Consider the following 25795-nt stretch of genomic DNA (forward strand, 5'->3'; position numbering starts at 1 on the left):
CATGTCTCTGCCCTCTTCTCTTGGAAACTGATGCCACAGTGTTGGTCAATGTGTTTATCTTTTCTCGTCTTGACTACTGCAGTTCTCTCTCTTTTATGGTCTCCCTGCCACATTGCTCAATCACCTGCAGTACATCCAAAACTCAGCAGCTAGAGTCCTCACACTCACCAAGCGCACTGCTCGCATCACTCCTGTTTTACAGCAACTGCACCGGTTGCCAGTTATCTCTCGGATTAAATACAAAATCTTGCTTTTCACCTATAAAGCTCTTCATGGTTTCTCCCCTTCCTGTCTCTGTGAGCTAATTCATTTGTGCTGTCCCTCCCACTCCCTCAGATCTTCTGTCTGTGGACTTTTGACTGTCCCACGTTTTAAATTGGCATCTATGGGTGGCAGATCATTCAGTGTTGCTGCTCCTAAACTTTGGAACTCATTACCACAATCGCTTCGTGACTGTTCCGCTCTTTCTTCCTTCAAAGCTAACTTGAAAACTTTCCTCTTTAGCTCACACTACTCTTCCTAGTGTGGCCTTTTTTTTTTTTTTTGGGTAACTCCTGTGTAAAGCGTCCTTGGGTTTGTGAAAGGCGCTATATAAATTTAACTTATTATTATTAGAAATAAACATTACAGATTAAGCATGAATGTTATAATACAGTATATATAATGTGTTATTTACTAGCTGGGAGGTCCATATGGTGAAATACCATGACCAAGGTCTCTGAAAGTACTGACCGAGGCTGAGCTCACGGTATTTCACCATACGGACCGACCTTAAGCTGGTAAATAATATATTTATTTTTTTCTTTACCAAATTCTAACAGAAAACGAGAGCACCCGAAAGGGAAAACCGAGCCGAGCCGCCATTTTGAATCCTCATTCACGGCTGTAATGCAAACGGCTTCCTCCTCGGTATACAAGTGCACTTCCATGGCAGGAAAAAACCTACATTTTGCCGCCTGTGTAGTCCCCTATTTATACAAAATTGAGTAATTCAGGATTCAGCCATGTTTTTGCTCGGCGTTAGCAACAGTTAGAGGTTTTTAGCTTTCTCCTGAAATGTTTTCTTTTATTTCTTCTTCCTCAGGGTAGTAAAACTCGCTTTCACTGTGAACACTGTCGTTATCGCTATCCATGCTGTAAAATTAATGCTGTTCTCCTGAGAAATGCGAAAATAAATGTTGATGAAATTTGCTACGATGTTTGTTGTTGTGAACGAGCGAGTCGCCAGAGGTCCGTAACTGGGGTCCATGCTGTAGGATACGGACCCGCTCACCAGCCAATCGGAGCGCAGGATTTGATGGAAACCGGACCGCGAAAAAAATAAAAGAAGTTATCACCTTATAATTTGAAAGAAATATCAAAACTTGTCAGGCAACAGGTGTAAAAACAACTGGTTTTCTCAGGAGATCTGATTAAATCACAGGTTTCCCCTCTGATTTAATCAGATCTTTCCAGGGTTTCCGCGGAGTCTTAAAAAGTCTTAAGTCTAAAATTTGATAATCCTAATTTAAGGCCTTAAAAAGTCTAAAATACCAGCATATTTTACATTGCAGGTCTTAAATGTAATTTTGTGAAGTCTTAAATCCTTACGTCCATTTACCCCATTCGTTTTTTGTTAAATGCGTTGGTGATATTCATAATTAGTCATATAGGCTAGGCCTACTTAGTATCAGTAGGCTACGCTGCAAACTACAAATGAGACACAGTGGAATCCGGCGTCTCGCCCGGTTGGCATGGTGATGCACAGGGCATGGTACGCGCGCGTTTGGACAGTAGAGCCTAAAAGAAGCGAGGGAGATCGTCACGGTTTGTAGCAAAATGGGCAAATGCAAGTTTAACGACTGCTGGCTTGATCGCAATGATTCCGTAGACTGGTTAAAACGTGTACCAAACAGTCCGTTTGAGGCGTACTGCACATTGTGCAAAAGAACACTCAGACTCGGCACCCTGGGTGTAAAGGCACCGGAATCGCACGCGAAAGCGGAGAAGCACCAGGCTGCCCAGAAAAGTCTGCAACAATCGCATGCCATCACTCAATTTTGTTCACCGTTGTCAGGTCCAAGCACATCTCGAGACGGTGTATCAGCTAACTCCGTGCGAACTGTAACGTTACAACACACAAACCGTATGGAATCGAACGCCTCATCCTCAAGTAATTTGCGGGATGTCTTTGGCTCCACTGCAGCTTAGTTCCTCATTAATGCAAGAGCGCACCCTCGGGATGTAATGAGTTCATTGGTGAATGATAATAAATTTTGTTATTTTGAAAGTAATTCGGCGGCACGGTGGTGTAGTGGCTAGCGCTGTCGCCTCACAGCAAGAAGGTCCTGGGTTCGAGCCCCGGGGCCGACGAGGGCCTTTCTGTGCGGAGTTTGCATGTTCTCCCCGTGTCCGCGTGGGTTTCCTCCGGGTGCTCCGGTTTCCCCCACAGTCCAAAGACATGCAGGTTAGGTTAACTGGTGACTCTAAATTGACCGTAGGTGTGAATGTGAGTGTGAATGGTTGTCTGTGTCTATGTGTCAGCCCTGTGATGACCTGGCGACTTGTCCAGGGTGTACCCCGCCTTTCGCCCGTAGTCAGCTGGGATAGGCTCCAGCTCGCCTGCCACCCTGTAGAAGGATAAAGCGGCTAGAGATAATGAGATGAGATGAGATGAAAGTAATTCAGGCTTTCCCAATTTTCTTTATTTTTTTGTGCGGCATAAGTTTTAAATTCAACCTGTTATGGTCTTAAAGTCTTAAACTGAACTTGTTCAAGCCTTCAGAAACCCTGTCTTTCACATTTGTGTCAGAAAACAGAATCCAGGGACACATGTCTGCCTGGGGGCATTTTGAGTTATTGACAGATTCAGAAAGTCCAGTTTCTAAGCTTTCCAATGATGCCTTCCATGTGGAGATCTGACAATATTTGAAGAATGTGTGGCCTTTTGAAAGTGTATACTTCTTAAAACAGGAAAGGGAGAAAATCGCCCTCAAAGTTTTCCATCTCGGCTACTCTGGGTGTAGGGCGGGCACATAATGCTGCTCATCTGCATGACATTAAGGAAAGCTCTACCCCCTACGAGCTAGCACGATACTACTTTCATGTAAACAAAGATCACCACGTCAATTTTCCTTCCATGCAAAGTATGCCCAACACAATTATCTCATCTCATTATCTGTAGCCGCTTTATCCTTCTACAGGGTCGCAGGCAAGCTGGATCCTATCCCAGCTGACTACGGGCGAAAGGCGGGGTACACCCTGGACAAGTCGCCAGGTCATCACAGGGCTGACACATAGACACAGACAACCATTCACACTCACATTCACACCTACGCTCAATTTAGAGTCACCAGTTATCCTAACCTGCATGTCTTTGGACTGTGGGGGAAACCGGAGCACCCGGAGGAAACCCACGCGGACACGGGGAGAACATGCAAACTCCGCACAGAAAGGCCCTCGCCGGCCCCGGGGCTCGAACCCAGGACCTTCTTGCTGTGAGGCGACAGCGCTAACCACTACACCACCGTGCCACCCATGCCCAACACAATTATGAAGTACAAAAATAAGTCCTAAAGTATACTTTAACGTTTTGTGGTTGAAAAATTACTCACACCGTAAGAAAGAAAGATAGCACGATGATGACACAACTAACACAACACTAGTTTCATGTAAAGCCTCGGTCACAACCGGCCGTACGGTACGCGCTCCTACAGCCGGTCTACATGCAAAAAACGCAAGAAACACACGAGAGCGCGCGTGTGATGTGCTGATTTTCGAGCCGCAGAGGTTCTTTGTCATGTCAAACAAACTCTACGGGCGCTTACGTTTTTTTCAGGTTGCAAGACAAACTTACGGCCAACGCGCGTCTTTCTCCGTGAACAAAAAAAAAACTGCAGCGATTTGGGAAACACCAAAAATCGCACGGCCAAAAAATCGTACGTCCGGTTGTGACCTAGGCTTAACCAAACCACAGCCTTAAGGCCAATTTATGCTGACAACCCAGTCCTCGCAGACAGTGTCTGCGTAGCCCCCCCACCTTCGCAGATGCTCTGCGCGCACCTCCCAAAAATTGTGACCACCGCAGAAGCCTCGCAGACAGCACCGCAGACAAGAGGGCTCTGATTGGTCCACTCTACATCCGCTGTACACGCACTTCCGCTTCACTACTTTCCCGGTTTGTTTTGTTTTCACGACCGGCATTTTTAAAAACACGAGCGAAGATGGAGCAGCATGAAGAGCGGTTGATTGAGGAAGTGAGGAAGTACGTACATCTATATGACTCCAGTTCTAGTCATTAAGTAACCGGATGATAAACACTCCACTAACCACACCCACCAACTACTCCTAGCGACTTCGCGCCCCCTTGCGTTGTGCCGGTGAATAACATCGCGCACGCCTATTACTCCCCGCTCAACAATAAATTACAACTGTCTGCGAAAAGCTATCGGCGAAAGCCTTGTCGCAAGAGCATGCAGAGGCCTTTAGATTAATAAACTCACCCGATCAGAAAGAGAAACGGCGCCTTGCACACACCAATGCCTCCGATGGAATGTAATCCTAGAACGGTCCGTGTATCATCCGATCATTCAGGTATTCCATTCAATCTGGAAAACGAGGTTGCGGTTTTTTTTGCTAGAAATGGTGATCTCTGATGTAAATACCGTGTGTCTGTTTGCTTCGCGGTGTTTCAGCTCCTCTGCGCTCTGTTTAGCTTGCTCATTCCATAGTGAAATCACACGCCTGTATGCAGTTAAGTAGCCATGCGCTCAGCTCGTATCATACAGCTGATTCACGAAAAAAAAAAACAAAAGACTTAAATCATCATGTGAATGGCCCATATGGTAATTTACCCACACCCCCCAGCAGGCTACAGTCCTGACAAAAACGAGACAATTTGCAACAAAAAATGTATGCTTTTCCAACAAAACAATCTATTATCTGAAATACTGATTGCATTCTTCAAGATCTCAACTTGCACATGATGGAAAAAAACAAAAATCACAAATTTCAAAAAAAAAGTTTCTTTTGCAATTATCTCGGATTCGTTTCGGCCGACATGCGTCCCTGGATTCAGTGAGGGGTCACATTTTAGTGTTTTTCCTCCTCACACCCACCCACTTCAGTTTGTTGATTATCTGATTAGGAGAAGTGAAATGCTGAAAAGTTTAACACAAGCTTTGAGCCATGGCCATGTTCAGAACCCCGTGCACACCTCTGTAGCTGGATTAAGGACTTCCTGTCCAACAGACCACAGCATGTGAGACTTTGAGACCTCATCTCATCCAACACCACCTTAAACACTGGCATCCCCCAAGGCTGTGTTCTTGGTCCACTCGTTTACTCGCTCTTCACACAGGACTGTTCTCACATTCATAACTCAAACCAAATATACAAGTTTGCAGATGACACAGCTGTGATAGGGTTGATAACCAACAGCGATGACACAGCCTACAGAGAGGAAGTTCAGGCCCTCATATCTTGGTGTCAGAACAATGACTTGCTCCTCAACAACAAAACAAAGGAGCTTGTCGTTGACTTCAGAAAACGACCGTTTAAAACAAACGCCTGCCTGGTGACCTTTGGAGAAGAGGTGGAACAGGTGGGGAGCTTCAAGTACCTTGGTGTTCACCTCTCAGAGGACCTGACATGAGGCGCGAACACCAAAGAGGTAGTGAAGAAGGCCCAGCGGAGACTCTTCTTCCTGCGATCCCGAAGGAAAACTGGGCTCTCACAGAAGCTCCTTACCAACTTCTACTAGTGCACCATACAAAGTGTTCTGAGCTATGGATGCATAGTGTGGTTCTTTCATCATCTATAATTCTTCCTCACTTACGGTGACAAAGTGATTGGCCGCCATTTTGCCAGGGTGATTATTGAGAAATAATCCGAATTTCTCAACCAAATCAGTGCAATCTTCGATAATCACCTCTGTATTTATACTAATTAATATTATACACAGTTGAAACCGCTGTTGGTCAGAATCAAAATCAAAGTCCTTCCCATGCCATCTGGTGCATTAGGCGGCGCTGATCCCCGTTTCCGTAGCCCTCGGCCTCTCGCCTATTACATAGCTTGGGTTACAGTGGGGGCTCGTCCTCTGGTAACCGCGAGAGTTTGACTCCTCACTCACATCTGTATTGAGGCGTGCCTTGCCAGACGGCAGTAGGTACCATTTTTATGATGGTCTTTGGTATGACCCGACCATGAGTAGAACTCGCGATCTCCTGATCGAGAGGCGGACACGCTAACCACTAGGCCAACTTGCGGTAGATGCTGTTGGTCAGAAGGTATCGATTAATTTTCTCTAACAGCAGCGCCAACATTAGTGCCAGCTCAAATTAAAATCTCATCTCATTATCTGTAGCCGCTTTATCCTGTCCTACAGGGTCGCAGGCAAGCTGGAGCCTATCCCAGCTGACTACGGCCGAAAGGCGGGGTACACCCTGGACAAGTCACCAGGTCATCACAGGGCTGACACAAATTAAAATCTTCAGGTTAAATTTTTTAAATCATTTTATTCAACACGGCTTCAAGTACCTTGGTGTTCACCTCTCAGAGGACCTGACATGAGGCGTGAACACCAGAGAGGTAGTGAAGAAGTAGCCTGGCTAATGCGACTTCAAAGCTCTGCGAGCATTTGGTCTGGCAAAGCTATTAAGCCCAACCGTTTCCCAAAGCGTGTGGTTGACCCGCCTCCCTGAAATGCCTCAGTTTGCTACTGGTCGAAGCCAGAAAAGGCTGTGACGAAGCTTAAACCAATCACATCACTCTTTCCTCTGACGTATGTGACGCGACGGAAACTGCTTGAGTAACAGGAAGATGATAAATACCTCCAGGGCTGCTCTTTGCTCCGTTTTCAATGAGAACTTCCCGTTGAATGCTTTCAATACAGCATCTATTGCTGTGTCAAAGGCTTGCCGCTGCTCCATGTTCGTGATGTTTCTAGTGAATGAAGCGCTTCCGGCATAGATTCTGTAAACAATCTATGGCTTCCGGTCGCAGTTCTACTACGTCAGTGCCTTGAACACGCCTCTACCCAGGGCCGTTGGAGATGCTCAAAGTTGATTGGCTCCCGATTTTTCGGGAGCTTGGAAAAGCTATAGATAGCTTGCCTTGCCAGACTAAGTTCGCAACAGGTCCTCGTGTTGCGTCACACTTAGGATGGGTGGGCCCAGGCTAGTGAAGAAGGCCCAGCGGAGACTCTTCTTCCTGCGATCCCGAAGGAAAACTGGGCTCTCACAGAAGCTCCTTACCAACTTCTACCAGTGTGTCATACAAAGTGTTCTGAGCTATAGATGCATAGTGTGGTTCTCCAGCTGCACCTCAGAGGAGAGGAAAGATCTGCATTAGGACTGGATCTAAAATCAATGGTACTCCTCTGCCAGGCTGAGAAACGGAGCCACAAAGATTAGGACTGACTGCGCTCACCCCAAACAATGTCTTTTTGACACCCTTCCCTCTGGCAGGCTTTGGGTCATAAAGTCACAAACAGCAAGACACCAAAATAGCTTCTTCCCCAGGGCTGTACAACCCCGATTCCAAAAAAGTTGGGACAAATTATAAATAAAAACGGAATGCAATGATGTGGAAGTTTCAAAATTCCATATTTTATTCAGAATAGAACATAGATGACATATCAAATGTTTAAACTGAGAAAATGTATCATTTAAAGAGAAAAATTAGGTGATTTTAAATTTCATGACAACAACACATCTCAAAAAAGTTGGGACAAGGCCATGTTTGCCACTGTGAGACATCCCCTTTTCTCTTTACAACAGTCTGTAAACGTCTGGGGACTGAGGAGACAAGTTGCTCAAGTTTAGGGATAGGAATGTTAACCCATTCTTGTCTAATGTAGGATTCTAGTTGCTCAACTGTCTTAGGTCTTTTTTGTCGTATCTTCCATTTTATGATGCGCCAAATGTTTTCTATGGGTGAAAGATCTGGACTGCAGGCTGGCCAGTTCAGTACCCGGACCCTTCTTCTACGCAGCCATGATGCTGTAATTGATGCAGTATGTGGTTTGGCATTGTCATGTTGGAAAATGCAAGGTCTTCCCTGAAAGAGACGTCGTCTGGATGGGAGCATATGTTGCTCTAGAACCTGGATATACCTTTCAGCATTGATGGTGTCTTTCCAGATGTGTAAGCTGCCCATGCCACACGCACTAATGCAACCCCATACCGTCAGAGATGCAGGCTTCTGAACTGAGCGCTGATAACAACTTGGGTCGTCCTTCTCCTCTTTAGTCCGAATGACACGGCGTCCCTGATTTCCATAAAGAACTTCAAATTTTGATTCGTCTGACCACAGAACAGTTTTCCACTTTGCTACAGTCCATTTTAAATGAGCCTTGGCCCAGAGAAGACGTCTGCGCTTCTGGATCATGTTTAGATACGGCTTCTTCTTTGAACTATAGAGTTTTAGCTGGCAACGGCGGATGGCACGGTGAATTGTGTTCACAGATAATGTTCTCTGGAAATATTCCTGAGCTCATTTTGTGATTTCCAATACAGAAGCATGCCTGTATGTGATGCAGTGCCGTCTAAGGGCCCGAAGATCACGGGCACCCAGTATGGTTTTCCGGCCTTGACCCTTACGCACAGAGATTCTTCCAGATTCTCTGAATCTTTTGATGATATTATGCACTGTAGATGATGATATGTTCAAACTCTTTGCAATTTTACACTGTCGAACTCCTTTCTGATATTGCTCCACTATTTGTCGGTGCAGAATTAGGGGGATTGGTGATCCTCTTCCCATCTTTACTTCTGAGAGCCGCTGCCACTCCAAGATGCTCTTTTTATACCCAGTCATGTTAATGACCTATTGCCAATTGACCTAATGAGTTGCAATTTGGTCCTCCAGCTGTTCCTTTTTTGTACCTTTAACTTTTCCAGCCTCTTATTGCCCCTGTCCCAACTTTTTTGAGATGTGTTGCTGTCATGAAATTTCAAATGAGCCAATATTTGGCATGAAATTTCAAAATGTCTCACTTTCGACATTTGATATGTTGTCTATGTTCTATTGTGAATACAATATCAGTTTTTGAGATTTGTAAATTATTGCATTCTGTTTTTATTTACAATTTGTACTTTGTCCCAACTTTTTTGGAATCGGGGTTGTAAAAGCGAGGCCTGATCCGGACTTGGACTCTCACTCTGCACCTTACTAAGTTTGGCCACATTGAATAATCACATACTGCTGCTTATATGCCATTATGCTGCTTTTTAAAAGGTTATTTATTTAATTTTTTTTATTTATTGATATGCTGCTGTGATCTGAGCCCTCAAACAGTGTTTCGTTGTATAGTAATGTGCAATGGCATTAAATAATCTATCTATCTGTCACACTCAATACTAAACAGTCATGTTCTGTGCTTATTCCCCCATCCAGAATGACGGAGAATGATGTGGACAATGAGCTGTTAGACTACGAGGAGGATGAGGTGGATGCGACAGGAGGTGTCGGGGACGGAGGGCTCGCTGGAGACGGCAGCACTGTGGCCTTGAGGAAAGAGGGACTCAAAGGATCCTACGTTTCCATCCATTCCTCAGGGTTCAGGGACTTCCTGTTAAAGCCTGAGCTCCTTCGAGCCATCGTGGACTGCGGTTTCGAGCATCCATCTGAGGGTGAGAAGCATAAACGCAATAAATGAACATCGTTATCAAAGTGTCTGGCTTTACCTAGAATCAGGGGTGTAATTGGGCGTTGGATGTTCTCCATACTTTGTCTTTCAGTTCAGCATGAGTGCATTCCACAAGCCATCTTGGGCATGGATGTGTTGTGCCAGGCCAAGTCCGGGATGGGGAAGACGGCTGTCTTTGTCTTGGCGACGCTACAGCAGCTGGAACCAGTGACTGGACAGGTAATTTGCTGAAAACTCCAACATCACCATTATTAAACCTATTATAGAGAAGAAAGCAAGAGTCCAACATGATACTACCACCACCATGCTTTATACTGAGACCAAATGACACTTAAATTACACACAGCTGAACTCCATTCATATCACTTGGTAGCTGTTTGCAGGGCTTGACATTAAGGACTGCCTGATTGCCCGGGGCAAGTGAAACATGCATTTGGGCAAGTGGGATATAACCCTATATAAAACCCACACTGCATCATGACAGACCGGCTGCACTGATTCAGTTACAGGTTGCCAGGTCTGTATAAAACACCCACAACCTACACACTAAACAATACTTTTAAACTCAAACATTATCCTGTCGGCAGCACGGTGGTGTTAGTCTGGTTAACACCAGACCATATCACAAGTGAAATATGGTCTGGAATCCGCCTATTGAATTTCTCGTAGGGGAGGTGTGGTTTACGATTGTCAACGGCCGTTTATTGGACGTTGCAAATGTCTATCATTTGGCGTATACGTAGCCCATGGCCAATCATGGCAGTTGTACCCGGTGACGTAGTTAGAGCGACGAAGAAGAGAAGGAAAGAGAAAGAGAAGGCAAAACAAAAATAGGAAAACAATGGCACCGAACAATTACTGCTCGAAACTATTCAGAAGAGTGTCTAAAGCTTGATCGAAAGTTTGGTTCGTATCGCTCGCCGCCATGTTAAACGTGATCCGTAAACAGTCCCAAATAAACTACAAGCTTCCGTTTGTCGAGTAGTACGCGTCACCGTCTTTCCACCCCTCCCCACTCTCTGATTGGCTCCCTAACTCAGGCGAGCCTTTAGACCATAGTTTCCATGCTGTCTTTTCAGATCGGAACGATTGTGCAAAGCAGCATGGGATTTCCCAGGCTACGGCGGTGTAGTGGTTAGCGCTGTCGCCTCACGGCAAGAAGGTCCGGGTTCGAGCCCCGTGGCCGGCGAGGGCCTTTCTGTGCGGAGTTTGCATGTTCTCCCCGTGTCCGCGTGGGTTTCCTCCGGGTGCTCCGGTTTCCCCACAGTCCAAAGACATGCAGGTTAGGTTAACTGGTGACTCTAAATTGAGCGTAGGTGTGAATGTGAGTGTGAATGGTTGTCTGTGTCTATGTGTCAGCCCTGTGATGACCTGGCGACTTGTCCAGGGTGTACCCCGCCTTTCGCCCGTAGTCAGCTGGGATAGGCTCCAGCTTGCCTGCGACCCTGTAGAACAGGATAAAGCGGCTACAGATAATGAGATGATGAGATTATCCTGTCTGTCATGATGCAGCGGGGTTTTTTTTTAAGCCTAGAGGTGGATGATATAACAAAAAAAACCACAAAAAAACTCGATATATAAATTTTCTCAAACACAGTACTGTTCAAAAGTATTGGCACCTTTTTGTTTTCTTCATACAAACTTTGTTATAGATTTCTATTTTATGATTTCTACATTATCAAGTAATGAACCTACAGTCTGAGAGAGTTCTACACAAACACACTGAACTTTACAACAGCTGCGTGCATGTGAAATGGAAATAAATCAACTAAGGCAGGAAAAACTATTTTGGATAAAATTGTTATTGTCCATTACAAGTAAAAAGTAACCAATAACCAAACTTCAACTCAGTGTGTGCTCTTCATTTTATGTTGCAATTCACAAATATTCTATGGTTTTCCTAAAAAAAAAAGTACTCACAAAATAGGGAGCAAGTGATATTGGGGGGAAAGTGGAAATTAAAGTGCATATTCTGGGCCAATTTTTTTTTTTTATATGAAAGTCCCTTTACACACTCATCCAGAAGGGTAATTTCGCACAAAATAAAATAACAAAACGCGTCTGGAAAAATCCCAAGGGAGTCTGGAGCCAGATTCGTGACGTCACCTGCGGAAGCGCCAGCAGGCTGCGCGAGCTTTGCACGGTTTCAGTGCACAGCCTGTGTAGACCAAGCGCTCCCATTTCGCTCTCATTGTCCGGTCTTTTGGGAAACGATGAGTACTAATCCCATCAAGATTGGTGTTGCTACACCCTCCTACGATACATCTGTTAACCATTTTAATAATTACGTGATAACGTTGAAGAAATTTGCAGAAAACCACCAGGTCGTTTTCTCATGAACAAACCAGCGCTGACGTAGGATTCAGAAGGAGGCATCCCGCACGCGACGTCACGAAAATCAATGTTTGCCGGGAAATCCAAATGCCAAGTTTTTTCAGAGGCGGACCAATTCGCCTCAAACGGCTCGATTTCAACTGAATTTTTCTGGTATTGCGCAAGGTAAAAAAAAATTGCAGAGAATGTAGAATGTTACAGATATTTGACCAAAATTTAATATAAAATAGGAGAATTATATTGATCTCGCTCCTGAATTTACCCGTGATATGCACTTTAACCCCCACTTGCCCCCCAGGGCAAGTGGGTTTAAAAGTTAATGTTGAGCCCTGATTTGAACCAGAACTGATGTAATGGTTATACAGCAAGAAAAGCGTGTCCATTTTTATTTGTAAATACGTTTGCAAGCTGTCGATGATTCTTAATAGTAACTCTGAGATGTATAATTTCTCGTTCCCAGGTCTCAGTGCTGGTGATGTGTCATACCCGAGAACTGGCATTCCAGATCAGCAAAGAGTACGAGCGTTTCTCCAAGTACATGCCTGCTGTCAAGGTTTGAAAATATCTTTTGCCGCTTTTCCACTACCAACGCGGCTGAGTCGGGCTGAGCCGTGCGGTGCTGAGTCGGGCTGAGTCGAGCTGAGCGGGGCTGTTGGAGTTGCATTTCGACTACAACCGCGCTGAACCGTGCTGGCTGGAAGTGGGTGGACACATTGGGTGGAGTTAGCGAAAGTGGGTGGACGTCACGTGATGTCGTTAGGCGGCGCAAACAGTGACATCAGTGATCTTTTAAGCGGTAGTCTCACGACCCGGAGAGTAAACAATAAACATGGAGGACATGGAGTCGTTAGTGTTGCTGGTCTTGGTGCTGTGGCTTGTTGTCACCGACAACGCCAACAGATACTGGCAAGAGCGTATAGATGAGGCGAGGTGCATAAGACGTCAGAAATTCTCGTAATTATTCTTCTTCCGGGTTTACGGTGTTTACAGATCCCAGCGTGCTCGCGGGGCGTGTGTGGGCATGTGAGGACACTCCTCCTCACCAATCAGTGCACAGGGGAGTGTCTGCTCACGCCCCCAGCCTCACTCGGCTCGGTTTGGCTCGCTTCAGCCCCACTCCAAAACGGTGCGAGTTTTGGGTGCTAAGCAGGGCTGAAGCGAGCTGAGTCGTGCTGCTCTAAGGTAGTCGAAACGCGAGCCGTGTCGGGCTGAAGTGAGCTGAAAAAGGGTAGTAGAAAAGGGCCATAACATCCCTTTCGGTGTAAAAAGGAGTGTTAAAGGAGCTGCTTCACTTCCGTCCATCAATACACTGTCCATTTTTCTATAAAGATGTTTAAAATAATAATGCATTCACACAAGAATATAAATTATTTGATCAAACAAGATATACACTCACTGGCCACTTTTGAATAGGAATGTGTTCTTGATTCTAAGATCCCTGTTCTTGGCTGCAGGACTGGAACCCAGTGTGTTGTTCTGCTGTTGTATGCTGAGATGCTTTTCTGCTCACCATGGTTGTAAAGAGTTGCTATGAGTTACTATATCCTTCCTGGCAAAAAAAAAAAAAGCTGGAGCCAATCTGACCAGTTCCCTCTGAGCTCTCTGAGGCGTTTGTTTCCACCCACAGAACTGTCATTGCTCACTCTCTCTGTGTTTTTTTTTGTTTTTCACACCATTCTGTTGTGTGTGAAAACCCCAGGAGATCAGCAGGTTCTGAAATACTCAAACCCAACTCAAAACATCTGGCTCAAACCAACGCCCATGCCACAGTGAAAGAAAGTCACACTTGGAGATCACAATTTTTTCCCATTCTGATGTTTGAACGTTGCGAACATTAACTGAAGCTCTTGATTTGTATCTGTATGATTCGACGCACTATGCTGCTGTCAAAGGATCGGCTGATTAGAGAACCGCATCAAACAGCGGGCGGGTGTATGTGGTGATTAAGGGTTCAAATGCAAAAAAAAAAAAACCCAACCAATATAATCCTATAAAGGACGTTGATAAAGACCCCTGAATGTGGCTTATGGCTTTGCTGTAATGTCAGACTGATTACATTTCAGTGTAGCACGGCTGCAACACACTGATGAAAATGTAATGCAACAGCAAATAACAGTCTTCTGATGTGGCCTCAGTGCTTCTTAAAAATACAATTTTTTTTCTCTGAAGAGCTCAAGTGATGTAGGAACAATGCGGTGAAGGTTGTGCTTTTCCGTGTGGCGTGTCGTCCTCATGAGAAGCAGGACCAACTGCACATGATTTGTAGCAAACTTCTTCTTTTTTTCTTTCATATTCAAACGTCCAACTCCGATAGTCTCATACACCTAAAAGCTAAACTCAGAACAGCTCCTCACATGATGCTATAACTTCTTTATCTTATCCCGTACTCGTCCACCTACTTCTGTTCATCAATCAAATACTCTACATGCTTTATTCTTTTACCATGTCTGTACATATTGCTTAATTTCTCCCTTATAAAGTTAGTTTAGGTGAGAAAACTGTTATTCAAATAAAAGCCATTATTTTTCTCTGCACTTGGCTTAGTGCTATTTTTGTTTCTTTCTCTGTCACACACACAAACACACTCCCTCAGGTGGCTGTGTTCTTTGGCGGTTTGCCGATAAAAAAGGATGAGGAGACGCTGAAGAGGGAGAGTCCTCACATAGTGGTGGGAACGCCCGGCCGCATCCTGGCCCTCTCACGCAACAAGAGTCTCAACCTGCGCCACATCAAACACTTCATCCTGGACGAGTGTGACAAGATGCTGGAACAGCTTGGTGAGAGGCTTTTTATAAATTAAAGCTCGGGTCCAAAATGGGTAGAGTGTTGAGATCCTCCAAAGGGATTACAGTGTTCAGAGGAGAGGCGGTGTTTAGTGGATTGTGGTGTTTAAAAGGACACTGTGAGAATGTATTTACTCTCTGAAGTCATTTGTTTATCTTTATAAAGGTGTTCAGAGGGTGGTGGTGTTCAGAAGGAGGCAGTGTTCAGTGGGTTGTGGTGTTTAAAGGGACACTGAGAATGTGGTGTTTACTCTCTGAAGCTGTTTGTTTACCTTTATGGAGGCGGTGTTCAGACAGTTATAGTGTTTACAGGGACACTGAAAACATGTTTACTCTCTGAAGCTGTTTGTTTATCTTTAAAAAGTGTTCAGCGGGGAGGCGTCGTTCGGGGGGAGGCGTCGTTCAGAGGGGTGGCAGGGAGGCGTTGTTCAGCGGGGAGGCGTCGTTCGTGGGGGAGGGCGTCGTTCAGGGGGGAAGCGTCGTTCAGAGGGGAGGCGGGGAGGCGTCGTTCAGAGGGGAGGTAGGGGGAGGTGGGGAGGCGTCGTTCGGGGGGCGTCATTCAGGGGGGAGGCGGGGAGGTGTCGTTCGGGGGGAGGCGTTGTTCAGAGGGGAGGTGGGGAGGCGTCGTTCAGGGGGGAGGCGGGAAGGCGTCGTTCGGGGGGAGGCGTCATTCGGCGGGGAGGCGTCGTTCGGGGGGGAGGCGTCATTCAGGGGGGAGGCGTTGTTCAGAGGGGAGGTGGGGAGGCGTCATTCAGGGGGGAGGCGTCGTTCAGAGGGGAGGCGGGGAGGCGTTGTTCGGGGGGAGACATCATTCAGAAGGGAGGTGGGGAGGCGTCGTTCGGGGGGCGTCATTCAGGGGGGAGGTGGGGAGGTGTCGTTCGGGGGGAGGCGTTGTTCAGAGGGGAGGTGGGGAGGCGTCGTTCAGGGGGGAGGCGGGAAGGCGTCGTTCGGGGGGGAGGCGTCGTTTGGCGGGGAGGCGTCGTTCAGGGGGGAGGCGGGAAGGCGTCGTTCGGGGGGGAGGCGTCGTTTGGCGGGGAGGCGGGAAGGCATCGTTCAGGGGGGAGGTGGGGAGGCGTCATTCAGGGGCGAGGCGTCGTTCAGAGGGGAGGTGGGGAGGCGTCGTTCAGGGGGGAGGCGGGAATGCGTCGTTCGGGGGGGAGGCGTCGTTCGGGGGGAGGCGGGAAGGCGTCGTTCAGGGGCGAGGTGGGGAGGCGTCATTCAGAGGGGAGGCATTGTTCAGAGGGGAGGCGTGGAGGCGTCGTTCAGAGGGGAGGCGTGGAGGCGTTGTTCAGAGGGGAGGCGTTGTGAGGTGGGGAGGCGTCGTTCAGGGGGAGGCATGGAGGTGTCATTCAGCGGGGAGGCGTCGTTCAGGGGGGAGGTGTTGTTCAGAGGGGAGACGGGGCGGCGGCGTTCAGCGGGGCAGCGCCGTTCAGTGAGGAGGCGTGGAGATGTCGTTCAGGGGGGAGGCGTTGTTCAGAGGGGAGACGTCGTTCGGGCGGGAGGCGTTGTTCGGCGGGGTGGCGTTGTTCAGAGGGACACAGTGAGAATGTGTTGTTTACTCTCTGAAGCTGTTTGTTTATCTTTATAAAAGGGTTCAGAGGGGAGGCGGGGTTCAGAGGGGAGGCGGGGTTCAGAGGGACACAGTGAGAATGTGTTGTTTACTCTCTCTGAAGCTGTTTGTTTATCTTTATCCCCACATTCACTCAGTTCTGTTATTTGTACCTTTTAAACTAAAAAAGGCTCTCAGTGAAAATTCATCATCGTTCATTCAGCAACTGAACGAAACATTTTTTTCCTGTTATTTTTTTAGACATGCGACGTGACGTTCAGGAGATTTTCCGCATGACCCCACACGAGAAGCAGGTCATGATGTTCAGCGCCACCTTGAGCAAAGAAATCCGGCCTGTCTGCCGAAAGTTCATGCAAGATGTAATTACACCTCCTCTCGCTCTCCCACGGCAACTCCTCCTCCCTTTATCAGCAGACCCCGCCCTAGCATTAGGAAATGGCTGAAGTTAGGACAGGAGCCATGTTGCAGCCATTTAGCGAAGTTAAAGCGAGGCTCGTTAGAGCATAATGGCTTGTTCATGTCTCCCTAACTCTATAGCACAGCCGACGGCTAACAGATTTAATTCCTTATTTGGCAGCCAGTGCTCCATTTCCCAGTTGGAACGATGTCACCTGGCGGTATTAGTGCAGCTTAGCGATGGTAGACTGTCACGTCCGGCCCATTCTGCTGCAGTTCTCATCCAGAAAGCTTTCGAAGCAGCTACTCAGAAAAATACACAGTTTAGGCGCCGAAACATCATCCTGAGACCAGTATTTTCACTTAGCATGCTGCATACTGCGCTGCTTTGAATGAAAACTGGAGAGGAGCTGCAATTATTGAGCTCTTCAAAGCACTTCAGGGCAGACTGTTTATGCAGGTCTGAGAAATAGGTGTAATTCAAGGTGAACAAAAGAACCCACGGAATCTGCCGTGCGAATTTCAAACAGATTGAGAGAGAGAGAGAGAGAGGGGGGAATAGAAAGCCGGCAGTTGAATCTGGGGAGAGAAAAAAAACAAATCAGGAACACTTTTCTACATCATTCCCTCTGTTTATGAAGGAAGCTGTGTTTAACGCCCAGAGCTTAGTGCTCACAGAGTAGCTCTTGCTCTTTCATTAAAACGAGGCCCCTATCGGACCTGCACGAGTGCTAATTAAACAGGAAATGCACCCAAAACAAACGAAAAGCTCCAGGGACCTTGTAGTCAGTTCCCCCTTTTTAAGAAAAACACCTTTGTACTTAAACCACCGTTCTGTCGTCAGCTGAGTATTAAAACCAGCCCGTGCGCTTTTCCTGCCTGAAGATGGATCTGTTCATCATGCCGCTTCTCTAAGCGCGCCCCCTCATCCGCGCTAAAAGAAGTGACGAGCTCGACTTGAAGAAGATAAGACGAAAGTGTGCGAGAGGTGGAGCAGGAGGGATGAAACTCAGCACAGACTTGTGAAATAATAATGAAGTGAGGAATGTTCTGCTGTGGAATATTCTCCATGAAGAACCAACAGCTGCTACGTGTGAAGCCACATCCATCGCGTCATGCAAAGAGGCATCATCATCATGCACCACAATATCCAGCCTTCACACACTCCAAAGACTTTTTTTATTTAGTCTGGAGAAATAAAGATGCAGACAAAACAAACGGTGACCTGTAGCTCCACAGTTGAAAAAGAAAGCTGAGGTGACTGTGAGCGAGTCAGAAACACAACAGGAGCATCTCCAGTTTCACTCTTTATTGACAGGAAAAGAGAATCGCTTTGACGTTTAAATATTTAAAGAAATCTTTTGGTGATGTTTTACACTTTTACAACCCCGGTTCCAAAAAAAGTTGGGACAAAGTACAGATTGTAAATAAAAACGGAATGCAATGATGTGGAAGTTTCAAAATTCCATATTTTATTCAGAATAGAACATAGATGACATATCAAATGTTTAAACTGAGAAAATGTATCATTTAAAGAGAAAAATTAGGTGATTTTAAATTTCATGACAACAACACATCTCAAAAAAGTTGGGACAAGGCCATGTTTCCCACTGTGAGACATCCCCTTTTCTCTTTACAACAGTCTGTAAACGTCTGGGGACTGAGGAGACAAGTTGCTCAAGTTTAGGGATAGGAATGTTAACCCATTCTTGTCTAATGTAGGATTCTAGTTGCTCAACTGTCTTAGGTCTTTTTTGCCGTATCTTCCGTTTTATGATGCGCCAAATGTTTTCTATGGGTGAAAGATCTGGACTGCAGGCTGGCCAGTTCAGTACCCGGACCCTTCTTCTACGCAGCCATGATGCTGTAATTGATGCAGTATGTGGTTTGGCATTGTCATGTTGGAAAATGCAAGGTCTTCCCTGAAAGAGACGTCGTCTGGATGGGAGCATATGTTGCTCTAGAACCTGGATATACCTTTCAGCATTGATGGTGTCTTTCCAGATGTGTAAGCTGCCCATGCCACACGCACTAATGCAACCCCATACCATCAGAGATGCAGGCTTCTGAACTGAGCGCCGATAACAACTTGGGTCGTCCTTCTCCTCTTTAGTCCGAATGACACGGCGTCCCTGATTTCCATAAAGAACTTCAAATTTTGATTCGTCTGACCACAGAACAGTTTTCCACTTTGCCACAGTCCATTTTAAATGAGCCTTGGCCCAGAGAAGACGTCTGCGCTTCTGGATCATGTTTAGATACGGCTTCTTCTTTGAACTATAGAGTTTTAGCTGGCAACGGCGGATGGCACGGTGAATTGTGTTCACAGATAATGTTCTCTGGAAATATTCCTGAGCCCGTTTTGTGATTTCCAATACAGAAGCATGCCTGTATGTGATGCAGTGCCGTCTAAGGGCCCGAAGATCACGGGCACTCCGTATGGTTTTCCGGCCTTGACCCTTACGCACAGAGATTCTTCCAGATTCTCTGAATCTTTTGATGATATTATGCACTGTAGATGATGATATGTTCAAACTCTTTGCAATTTTACACTGTCGAACTCCTTTCTGATATTGCTCCACTATTTGTCGGCGCAGAATTAGGGGGATTGGTGATCCTCTTCCCATCTTTACTTCTGAGAGCCGCTGCCACTCCAAGATGCTCTTTTTATACCCAGTCATGTTAATGACCTATTGCCAATTGACCTAATGAGTTGCGATTTGGTCCTCCAGCTGTTCCTTTTTTGTACCTTTAACTTTTCCAGCCTCTTATTGCCCCTGTCCCAACTTTTTTGAGATGTGTTGCTGTCATGAAATTTCAAATGAGCCAATATTTGGCATGAAATTTCAAAATGTCTCACTTTCGACATTTGATATGTTGTCTATGTTCTATTGTGAATACGATATCAGTTTTTGAGATTTGTAAATTATTGCATTCCGTTTTTATTTACAGTTTGTACTTTGTCCCAACTTTTTTGGAATCGGGGTTGTAGTCAATCAGCCAAAATGTATTCGGTGTGTCTTTCTTTCCATCGGAGCGAACAAGTAATTAATCTTTCTCACTAAAAAACTGTCTGCTTTCACCAATAAATAGAAAATCACATCGTTATATAGCACCATGTCGCCAGCTAAGTACTTCGCTTAAGTACAGCTCAGCACTTGCTATCTGACTTTAGTAGAACTATGTAGGTGATTATAGAAAACCGTGCACGCCGATTGGTCGAGAAATTCCGACTCGACTCGGCAAAATGGCAGCCGATCGCTTCGTCGCCGTAAGTGAGGAGGAATGACAAATTCTGAAAGAAAATGCTGTTTCTAAAAGCGCTAAAGATGCTATGAAGTTTGGTCTAAAACTATTCAAAGGTGAAGTGGAATTGAGATGTATTTTATGTGACTTGGTGTAGATAAGTGACCCAAGTCTGCGCCACGCCATTACATTTGCAGACTGCTTTTGAAGAAGGAAAAAAAATTAATACGATTTAAAAAAAATCACCTGTATATTGATACTAAAACAATTATCCACCTCAGGCTCAGTGAATATCAGGAATTATTATACATACAGGACACTTTTTCGATGGAATAAAAACGCGTCCTATTCCCTTCTGGCAGGTTTCATTCATGTGGTTCGATAGCATGCAATATTGTTAGCATATCGCTTATCCTACATGTATAACGTCACTCTACCCAATGGAGAATGAGCGTTGAATATGGTTTACGATATTGCATGGTTGTCAAGACAACGTGACGTCACACGTCGGAGATGTAAAACTTCCGCGCTAGCGTGTGATTGTGACAATTTGTAAACAAACATGGCCGCCAGGTTTGCTTCGTTAAATACGGAAGATTTTGAGAGAATTTTGAAAGAGAAAGACGCGTTGAACACCCGAAAGGAACGGGTATGAAGAATAATAATGGTAATGGCTGGTGTTTTTCATGGTCTATCAGATATCTTCGATTCAGCTCGCACGATACTGAACTCGTCTTCATAACCTGCTAGGTAGTCTTAGTTTTATAGATCATGTAATTAAAACCTAGCACTGCCAGGCAAGTTGTTGTTGTGAATATATATTTTTAGCAATCTGACGAACTATTATTTATTTAAATGCATTAGTCAGGTTGTCAAGCAAGTTAGCTAACATAAGGCTGTTATTCTGTGCATTTGCCATCAAGTATTTTAGCATTATTAGTGTTGGTGTAATCAAAACCAAGCTAGTTATTATATTGTTTAAAGTTTGATGGGAACCTGGATAATTCGCAAACGATTATTTAAATCAAAGCGTGAGCCAGTTTGCTAGCAAGTTAGCCAACATGAAGCTATGTTATACATTGTGTATTTGCCATGCTAGCTAGCGTTCAGCTACACGGTGGGAATGAGCAATGGCTAAATCAGCTGCAGATATCCTTTTGTAATTCCCAAATCTTTAGATTTTTGACAACCCCCACCCACGATCCACCCACTTTTCCCCCAGTCCCACAACTACTACCAAGACACGAAGGCTAATGCGTGCTTCCTGGAGACACGTGAAGCCAGGCAAATGCATCTTTTCGACCTGCCGTTCATGCGTCATCACAGGGCAGCAGTGTAACGCGCTCGGACGAAAGCGCTATCTGCCCTCTTCTGCATACCTGAGCCGACAGATGCACACGATTGATTGATTAGTGATTGACAGGAGACAGATTTTTTTTCTCTCTTATCTCTCAGCCACGATGGTCGTGGTGTTGTCAGGATTCGGACTCATGATTTCTTGACCACAGAGCGAACGCTTTTCCGTTGCACCACTCAGGTGCCTGATAATCACTGGTTTAATAAAAATAGCAAGTCCTTCCCACGCCATGTGGCGCGTAGGGTGGCGCCGATCTCCATTTCCGTAGCCCTCGGCCTCTCGCCTATTACATAGCTAGCGGTACAGTGAAGGGCTAGTCCTCTGGTAACCGCGAGAGTTTGACTCCCCACTCGCATCTGTATTGCAGCGTGCCTCGCCAGACGGCATTTTTTACGATGGTCTTTGGTATGACCCGATCGAGAGGCGGACACGCTAACCACTAGGCCAACTTGCTGTAGCAAGGATGGATACTATTCATAAAATATAATCGTCAGTAAAATCTGGACAAATTTACCAGTAAATGGAATCCAAACGTGTGAAATGGTACCAAATTGTTCAGTCAAGCTTTTGTCATGTCTGTAGATTTTACTAAGTTGTGTGTGCAAGATGGCAAGCAAAAAAAAAAAAAAAAATCTAATAATTTCCTCAAGTGGCCTTTATTACTGATAGAGCTTATTAAGCAGTATTAGAGTGACAGCTTATATTCATTAAATATTCAGTGTATTCTTCAGTTATGTTATGTTTATAGCCTGCATTGTTTTGTTTTATGTGAAGCTACTGCGTGCAATCCTTCATTCTTCTCTGAATGAAGAACTCAGTTCAATTTTATTCGTCGTCTCACCAAAACCATTATCTTTACTTTGTGTTTTATCAGCACAAGCGCTTGAGTGAATAACGACCGCAATTTCATCAGTATTACTGAACGACGAGCCACAGCGTCAAAAAGTCTGTCCTGAACACGTCTGGAATATAATGAAGTCTTGAGAATGGTCTCAAATTTACATCCTCAAACCCCTAGATGACTGGCGCACCACAGATTTGCACGTCGAGTGTGAAATTGGAGGGGGACCGCAGGGCTTCGGGTGCCATTTGGGACGGAGCTGGTGCACTAAAGCACATCTGTGTAATTAGTTTTCCATTATTTGTTAGCGATATTAGCTGAAAAACAAACGTTGGATAGTAAACATGTCTTGGCTGATTGACTACATTTGGGGAAATTTGTGCGAATTAGTTTTTTCTGTATTAAATAAGGGCAGCTTTGGGAGTCTTAGAAATCGTCCTGGTTATAAATTAGCATATAAATGCTATAACCAAAGACGGACAGGCGTGCACACGCACACAGTCCGAGAAAAGAGACGAATCGGGCACATACGTATTTGTACCTTGCTCTCCGATCGACCGAATGCTGATTTGAGGTTAACATGCGTAGATATGAGATTGAGACGAGGCCAAAGACAGAACAGGTACACTCTTGTTGGGGTAGAAGGATTGTGTAAGGTGCAGTGATGGTGCTGATTAAGGTAAGTGGAGTGTGGAGCATTCAACGACGAAGTGAACGGTGTTAACTGCAGACTGAGTGTAGGACAAGTGTCTTCACTGTCCACCATCACGTTTCCTGCATCGTGTAAAACTCTTTTTTTACTCGTCGTTAAATGTCACGCTCTTGTGTAGGAGTGTGTTACTGAAAATATACACCACCCGCCATGTTACTACCTTAATACGCGCACACGAATCAGTGTTAAAGTGCTCCAAGAATGATCTAGAGCTTTGTAGTTGAGTGTGAAGCGTCAATTTATGACGGGGAGGGGAGGGGAGGGTGTGTCTAACCCCCATCCCTTTTTTTCTGCCTCTCTTCTTCCTGTTTCCTCACCCCCCAAACATCCCTGTCTTTCCCCCACATGAACCCCACCTTTAAAATTCCACTTCCTGTTTGTGTCCGTGCACCCTGCTGCTCCCCCCCTCCCGATCCCGTCCTGGACCTCGACGCTTCCTCGTCCGCTGGTCATCCCAGCCCATGGAGATCTTCGTGGACGACGAGACCAAGCTGACCCTGCACGGCCTGCAGCAGTACTACGTCAAGCTGAAGGACAACGAGAAGAACAGGAAACTGTTTGATCTGCTGGACGTGCTGGAGTTCAACCAGGTATCTCCAAAAGCCAGGCTTTTAAAGCACCGTTTCACAATCCTTAGGCTTTTAGTCTGCACTTTTTGGTCCGTCCTGCCGATGAATTTTTAAGCAGCCTCACGTTATTTATTATCGAGACGTCTTTCCTCCGACCTCACCTACTCCGCTGAAACTTCGTATGTTTTAGTAAAACTGAAGTAATTGTACCTGAGGTTACTTTTTTTTTTTTTTTAAGCAAAGGGTCGTCTCACACCAAATATTGACTTTTGTTTCATTTCATTTATTATGGCTGACTGTTTTTATAGTATTTTTTTTTTTTATGTTGAGACATTTCATTTCATTATTCTTAAGCCATTTTTGTTCGACAGCATTTCTTTACACGTGCCGAAGACTTTTCTTTTGTACATTCGTCAAAGTTTGTCTGGTCGGCTCTGGTTATAAAACGAGCGTACACTACCGTTCAAAAGTTTGGGGTCACTTTGAAATGTCCTTATTTTTGAAAGAAAAGCACTGTTCTTTTCAATGAAGATCACTTTAAACTAATCAGAAATCCACTCTATCCATTGCTAATGTGGTAAATGACAATTCTACAGAAGCCGAGAGAGGCCCTTCATATAATCCTTTTTTTAATTCACCTTGTTATCCCGAGATAACGACACAATTAATTCAGGATCTCGAGAAAACAACACAACTAATTCGAGATCTCGAGAAAACAAAACCGTTATTTCGAGATCTTGAGTAAACAGCTGAGAAATGGTTCATTCAGGTGCGCCAAGAGACTTGTGATATGCTGACTTTGGGGCTATTTCTCATTCTGTATAGACGCAACTTTGGTCATTAGAATGTCTGGAATAATCGATCACCTAATAAGGCAATATTTTGATCAGGGGTTGACACAGGGAGAGATTGCATTAAGTCTTTTAATAAGGGATCATTTCAAAATTCTCCTCTGGGACCCCCCTCTGTCTCAAGGCATCGTAAAAAGCCATTTCTGCTCTGTTACATGTCCGCCAATTTCTAAGTCTTCGTTGTGTGACCCACAGGGGGCGCAGCTCTGCTAGAAATCTCAGCTGTTTTCTTGAGATCATGAAATAATTTTTGTTTTTTCGAGATCACGGAATAATTTTGTTTTCTCGAGATCTCGAAATAACGGTTTTGTTTTCTCGAGATCCTGAATTAATTATGTCGTTATCTCGGGATAACAAGGTGAATAAAAAAAGATTATATGAAGGGCCTCTCGTGGCTTCTGTACTATTCTAGCTAAATTCTACTAAATGTCTGGTTTTTGGTGCAATATCTCCATAGGTGTATAGAGGCCCATTTCCAGCAACCATCACTCCAGTGTTCTAATGGTACAATGTGTTTGCTCATTGCCTCAGAAGGCTAATGCAGAGATGCCTACTAGTACGGATTGGCCGTATTTTGTACGGAAAAGTTACATAAATACGATGTTATGGCAAACAGTGTTATTCTGTACGGAATTATTATAAAGTCTTAAAAAATTCCAGTGAGTTGTTTTTCAATGTCCAAGCGACTTTTTCAATCCATGCGCGATTCACGGCTAGGCTATTTATTTTTACGACAACCACACATGCTGTGTGTGACATGCGCAGATTCCGCACATTTGTTCGCGCTATTTTCGATACGGTAGAATGGCCGTGCATTACACCCAGTCAAAAGGGCAATGGATACGCGCACTGCAAACTGTGTAGAACTGACATTAACATCACTCATGGCGGTCGCGATGACTGCACGCGGCATGTCAACTACAAAAAAAAACCATCTGGAGTATGCTGAAATGGCGAGTCAGGCGGAAAGTAAATCTGGGGGTATCCAGCAGTTTTTTACGAAATCTGTGGATGAAAAGACACGGAACGTGACCCGTGCTGAAGCGGTGATGGTTGACCTGTGCTTGGAGTTGAACTTGCCAATTAGTGCCATGAAATGTGAGTTAAACTTATTCAGTTTCTTTTTACATGTCTGATTTTTATTCACTGAAATATCAAACACTGGCTGTACTTCTTTAATTCAAAGTCTTTTCAGTGTTGCAAGTGCAAATGTACATGTAGTATGATCAAAAACAGAATTTTATGATTAGTGCTGTTGGGATTGTGGCAAAAAATTGATCGTTCCACTGTTTTAAATACAATTATAAATGTCATTTTATTCAATGTCTCTTCTGAAGCGTTATGCTGAAGTATTTATATATTGGGACATTAAGATAACAATGTCGGACTCTCTTTGGCATGAAATAAGAAATTATTTTTTTAATTTTATTAGAATCCGTTAACAGGTAGAACATTTTGCCAGGCAATATAATATAATACTTTTGAGGAGTTACATTCAATACCAA

The 25795-nt window shown here is 45.0% G+C and overlaps 1 protein-coding gene across 3 annotated transcripts in view; it reads left to right on the forward strand.

Moving 5' to 3' along the window:
- Positions 1 to 25795, forward strand: part of ddx39b (DEAD (Asp-Glu-Ala-Asp) box polypeptide 39B) — a 44868-nt gene that overhangs the window by 2956 nt on the left and 16117 nt on the right. For all 3 annotated transcript variants that reach the window (XM_060904670.1, XM_060904672.1, XM_060904671.1), the window contains exons 2-7: positions 9379 to 9614; positions 9723 to 9850; positions 12426 to 12518; positions 14559 to 14742; positions 16559 to 16677; positions 23329 to 23460. In XM_060904670.1, the coding sequence (XP_060760653.1) occupies positions 9379 to 9614; positions 9723 to 9850; positions 12426 to 12518; positions 14559 to 14742; positions 16559 to 16677; positions 23329 to 23460 (892 nt within the window). The remainder of the gene's footprint in view (positions 1 to 9378; positions 9615 to 9722; positions 9851 to 12425; positions 12519 to 14558; positions 14743 to 16558; positions 16678 to 23328; positions 23461 to 25795) is intronic.

Source organism: Neoarius graeffei, chromosome 22, assembly GCF_027579695.1.
Source record: "Neoarius graeffei isolate fNeoGra1 chromosome 22, fNeoGra1.pri, whole genome shotgun sequence".
Classification (NCBI taxonomy): Eukaryota; Metazoa; Chordata; class Actinopteri; order Siluriformes; family Ariidae; genus Neoarius; species Neoarius graeffei.